Source organism: Triticum aestivum, chromosome 3B, assembly GCF_018294505.1.
Source record: "Triticum aestivum cultivar Chinese Spring chromosome 3B, IWGSC CS RefSeq v2.1, whole genome shotgun sequence".
In the NCBI taxonomy this organism is placed as follows: Eukaryota; Viridiplantae; Streptophyta; class Magnoliopsida; order Poales; family Poaceae; genus Triticum; species Triticum aestivum.
The window spans coordinates 620,509,372-620,514,592 of record NC_057801.1 but is presented as its reverse complement, the minus strand read 5'-3'; the positions used below and the strand labels follow the sequence as shown (position 1 = coordinate 620,514,592).

At 41.3% G+C, this 5,221-nt stretch overlaps 1 protein-coding gene across 1 annotated transcript; it reads left to right on the top strand.

The window, feature by feature from the left end:
* Positions 1–680: 680 nt before the first annotated feature.
* Positions 681–3,130, top strand: LOC123065881 (DNA-3-methyladenine glycosylase). The gene is made up of 5 exons (XM_044489082.1): positions 681–1,221; positions 1,853–1,910; positions 2,033–2,116; positions 2,232–2,373; positions 2,563–3,130. Exons 1-5 carry the CDS (start codon positions 741–743, stop codon positions 2,851–2,853), a joined length of 1,056 nt encoding a protein of 351 aa, XP_044345017.1. The 5' UTR covers positions 681–740; the 3' UTR covers positions 2,854–3,130.
* The last annotated feature ends 2,091 nt before the right edge of the window (positions 3,131–5,221 follow it).

Below are 5,221 nucleotides of genomic sequence, written 5' to 3'. Positions count from 1 at the left end.
CAATTTGCTGGGTTCACCTTTAGTCTTATAAGGCTATGACTGCTACGATTTGGAAGATGTGGGCTCCGCCGAAATGCAAATTCTTTGCTTGGTTATTCCTCCAAAATCGTGTGTGGACGATTGATCGGTTGCATCAGCAGGGTGGCCTTTGCCCTCTCTGCAAGCATGTGTAAGAATATTCTCCTCACCTTCTATTCCAACGTAGGTTCACCACCCGGATTTGGAACGAGATTTGCACTTGGCTAGTCATCCATGACTCCTCGCCAATGGCTTGGTGGCCCGAAGACTTGTAAATGGTTAGTAGGCTCGGGAAATATATCATGCACATCAAATTATTTTATCAATAAACACCAGATTATCCTCTGATGAGTTACCCAAAGGGCTATGAGTGACAAGGAGGAGCAGGAGAAAACCAGCCCACGAAAGTACAGGACCAATGCACCATGCATCCCCAATCACAAACCACTAACACTTTGGATTCACCAAAATGCCAAATCTATGAGCCATTACATTTTAATAAGATTCAGATGAAGCTTTCATGCAGCTACCATTGAAGCTCATATCCCACCAAACTATCTAAGGACACGGCACCTCAAACACTTCCACGACTTGGCTGCCGGATATTCGCCTTATAATAGACCCCCCACCTCCCCCACACACATTTCAAAACCCATCTTGCCTCCAGACAAAGAACATTAGCTTCCATCTAGCCGCCATTATTCTTGACTGCAGTTCTCACAATGCTGAGCACCACGGCACACCACAGCAGCAGGCAGACGCATGCTTTCGAGAAGAGCCCAAGCCGCAGCCGCCACGGCTCGGCCAGGAAGAACGGCAGCATAGACAGGAAGCTGCAGCTGCAAGCGATGAGCCACGCGAGCAAGTACCTGCAGAGGATGCTTGTATGCCCGCCGGGGCTGGGCGGCGGCGTCCGGCGGAGCGGCTCCGGCCTCTCCCTGTCGTCGCTGTCGCTGTCGCAGAACTCGAGCGACTCGTCGCTGAGCAGCTCCAACTCCAGCAGCTGGGAGCCCAAGGTGCCGCTGATCTACGGCGGCACTTTCAGCCCGTGGGGTGACGTGCTCGTGTCCCTGGAGAAGAGGAGGGGAGACGACTGCGACGACGACGACAAGGTGAGCGGCCGTGATGCGGAGGAGGAGGAGGATTTTGAGTGTAGTGAGCCCGGGGGCTTGCACAGATGCAGCTGGATCACCAAGAACAGTGGTGAGGATTGAGAAATGCTTAATTACTTGCTAGTAATATTTTTCCCTGCAAAGATATATAGTGCTAATAAGTTTATTTTCATGCATATATATTTTCCACTATGGAAGACTCTAAGAAACCATACTCAAAAGAATATTCTTTCACGTGCAAGAACAACGGTTTCTTATAAAGGGGGAGCAGATGATATCAGAAAAGTGAATGGTGAAAACGAGTAAAATTTAGTTAATTAGCTTTGCACCAACTTATTTGTACAATAACCCTGCTAAAAAACTTATTAGTACAACAAGGTTAGAGGAAAAATCAAATCAAGAAGAAAAGAAGTTTGGATAGCAAATGGGGTCAGCCTTTTCCTTCAAGGGATGGCGAAGTCCACATCACTTACTGATGGAAACTCTTGATTTGACCAAATTAAGATATGTCCTGAGCCCCGGCTCGCTGTTGCCTTGAAAACAAAATTCAGTTGATAAGCTCACCAGAAAGGGACTCCTCTCCATTCTCCTCTAGTCTGTCGAGCAAACTAAATTCATCCGGTTAAAAACCAAAAGGAAAAGATATATTTTATTCATTTGACCAAACGAAGGACAAAATTTAGATCAGCAAACTGATCACTTGCCTGAAATCCACCGTGCAGATGAGGCGTATGTCCAGTTCCACGACGAATCCTGGGGTGTTCCCGTTTACAGCGACGAGTATGACTCTGCCACATTTCTTCTCTCTCTCTTTTTTTTTGCTTGTCGCATGCAAAAGTTCATCTTGAAAATTCGAAAAAGAAAACATTCTGTTTACAAATATATTCTGTTGTAATTTGCAGCCGCCTGTTCGAGCTGCTCACCTTGTCAGGGATGCTCATAGACCACAACTGGACAGAGATACTCAAGAGGAGGGACATGTACATGTAGGTGCAGCGTCTTTCCGAACATTTGGGTTTCTCAATACATATGCAGCAATTGCCACCTTTCCCGTGAATCATGAATGGATTTAAAAAATTGTGGCAATATTGTCGATTCCAGGGAAGCATTTGCGGGCTTCGATCCCAATGTGGTGGCGAAGATGAACGAGGATGACATCGCTGTGATCAGCGCCAATAAGGAGCTCAAGCTAGCGGAGTGCAGGGTGCAGTGCATCGTGGAGAACGCTAAGTGCATAAGAAAGGCGAGTGCACCAAGTTTTGTGCTTATTTCTGGCAAAATTGTTCTAACAAAGATATTACAAGGGCGAGAAAAGTTTGCTATGAAATGAGGGAAGAATGACATGCAGATGCCATGGATGTGTCACATAAACTGAACAAATTTAATTGTGAAGTATTGCATAAAAACTTATAACCATTGTATGCATGTGCAGGTGGCGAAGGAGTTTGGGTCTTTCAGTGGATACATCTGGGGGCACATGAACCACCGGCCTATGGTGGGTAAATACAAGCACCACAAATACATCCCGCTCCGAACACCCAAATCGGAGGGGATGAGCAAGGACCTAATCCGACGGGGTTTTCGGCTTGTTGGTCCTGTCATTGTCTACTCCTTCATGCAAGCCTCTGGCATGGTCATCGATCACCTCGTCGGTTGCTTTCGGTTCTCTGAGTGTGTCCACCTTGCTGAGCGGTCTTGGGGTATCACAAATGTCGCCACGTAGACGCCCAAGCACTCCAGTCTCGAACTTTGACATTCCGGTGTTTGCTTCATAATTACTTTTTTCACCAAAATATGCAAGAGTTGGGTACCCTTTATTTATTTATTTTTTGATTAGAGTAATGCATGGGTTGTAAATTATTTGTGCTAGACTACTAAGTTATGTTTTCCTTTTACTTGTGGTAGTGTGACTGGTATGTAAGTTGCGATGATTAATTTTTTTTGAACAAGTTAAGCATATCTCTTTTGTTTGGGCCAAAATAAGTCCATGTGTGATTAAGGAGCCCATGAATCCGCCGTCGAACAGAATGTCCATGATTTTCATACCTCACAGCCAAATAGCGACCTAGCGCGTACCCCCCCCCCCCCCCGCCGCCAGCCGCATCCCCATTACGTACGCTTGGGCCGACCCACCTCAAAAATTTCTGGTTTTGGGAAGGTTCAGGCCGCCTTCTTTAATTTTTTTATGTTTTTCTTTCGGTTTTCTCTGCTTTTCTACATTTTTGTTCTTTCCAATTCGTTTTTCATTTTCTTTTACTTCACTTTTCCTTCTTATTTTTAATTTTTTGAACATCTTTCAAGTCCGTGAACTTTTTTAGAAATTGTTTACATGTTTTGAAATCTTGAAAAGAGAAAATTCAATTTTGCGAACATTTATTTTTTGAAATTGTGAACATTTTTCCAATTAATGAACATTTTTTTACAAATTTCACGAACATTTTCCGTATTCGTGAACATTGTTTTGTAACTCATGAACATTTTTTGAAATTTGGGAATTTTTTTTGAAATTCATGATCATTTTTTGGAACTCGTGAACATATTTTTAATCAGTGATTTTTTTGAATCGATGACTTTTCTGAAATTTTTGGATCATTACTTGAATTTCTTTAACATTTGTTTCAAATTTTCATGATCATTTTAAGTATCTGCAAACACTTTTTTTCAAAATCATGAACATTTTTATTTCCTAAACATTCTTTTTCAAAATCCTGTACATTTTATTAATATGCGAACATTGTTTTTCAAAATAACAAACATATTTTGAATCAGCGAACATTTTATGATTTGTGAACCATTTTTTAAAAATCGTGAATATTTTTTAGTTCATGAACAGTTTATGATTTCTCGAACTTTTGTTTTCAAATTTTTTGCATTTTTTGGAATCCTGATTTATTTTAAACAACAAAAAATAGAAAAGAAAAGGCAAATGAAAAAAAATGGGGGCTTGATTCCCCGCACATGCAAATAGGATTATTCATTTAACAGAAAAATGAATATTGGATTGAAGTGAAAATTAGGGTTGGGCTAGGATGGACATGACATGATTTTGGGAAGGATTTGAGAGTGCTAATTCGCTTGGTTGGAGAAGGAAAGAGAATCTTTCAAAGTTTTAAGTCCATAGAGCCAAACCAAAAGAAATCCAAAGAAATTCAAAAGAAAAGAAAAGGGCCAAAAATTGGGGTGTTACAATCTATTTAGCTTATATAGCCAATTAGATATTTATTTTCAGTGAAGGAGGTGCTTGGTATAGTAGGTTCAATCTTGTGGTGACCTTACTCTGTGATAGGAGGAGTAGCAAGGCATGTATTGTATTATTGCTACTAAGCGTAAAACAACGTGGTTCGAACATATTAATTGGTCTTACTTTGTCTACATTATGTCATCATGCTTCAAGCATTACTCTGTTTGTTATGAACTTAATACCTTAAGATGCATGCTGGATAGCAGTCGAGGGGTGGGGTATAGTAGTAGATGCAGATGGATGTCAGTCTACTTGTTTCTCAGATGTAATGCCTATATATTGATCATGCCATGAATAACATCATAAATATGCGCATTTCTACCAATTGTCCAACAGTAATTTGTTTACCCACGATTGCTATGCTCATGAGAGAGATGCCTCTACTGAACACTATGACCTCCGGGTCCGTTCACTTTATATTTACTAAAATCCTAAAAACACTTGTTCTAATTTATTATATTATATTTTCTTTTGAAATTTATCTATCTACCACTACCAGAATTAATCCTTACAATTAACGAGTACAAGGGGATTGATAACCCTCTTACCCGCATTGGATGCAAGTATTTGTTGTGTGTGTGCATAGGTACTATTGACATTTGTTCGCGTGTGTCTCCTACTAGTTCGATAACCTTGGTTCTTAACTGAAGAAAATACTATGTGCTATTATACTACATCACCCTTCCTCTTCGGAAAATTCCAACGCCTATCACAAGTAGCAACGATCGACACACCTGTTTGCCGGTTTGGGTGATCGCGTCGCTACCACCGTCGGTTATGAAGAGCTCTTATGATGTTCTTCTCATGATGCCGCCGTTTGGGTGCTTGCAACGTCGAATTGTGGTCGAAG

Bases quoted from the DNA above. Each gene is read 5' to 3' on its own strand.
- LOC123065881 (XM_044489082.1), top strand. From the start codon at position 741: ATGCTGAGCACCACGGCACACCACAGCAGCAGGCAGACGCATGCTTTC. The intron at 1,911-2,032 runs GTATGACTCTGC...TGTAATTTGCAG, and splicing joins GTTCCCGTTTACAGCGACGA to CCGCCTGTTCGAGCTGCTCA. The intron at 2,374-2,562 runs GCGAGTGCACCA...ATGCATGTGCAG, and splicing joins ACGCTAAGTGCATAAGAAAG to GTGGCGAAGGAGTTTGGGTC.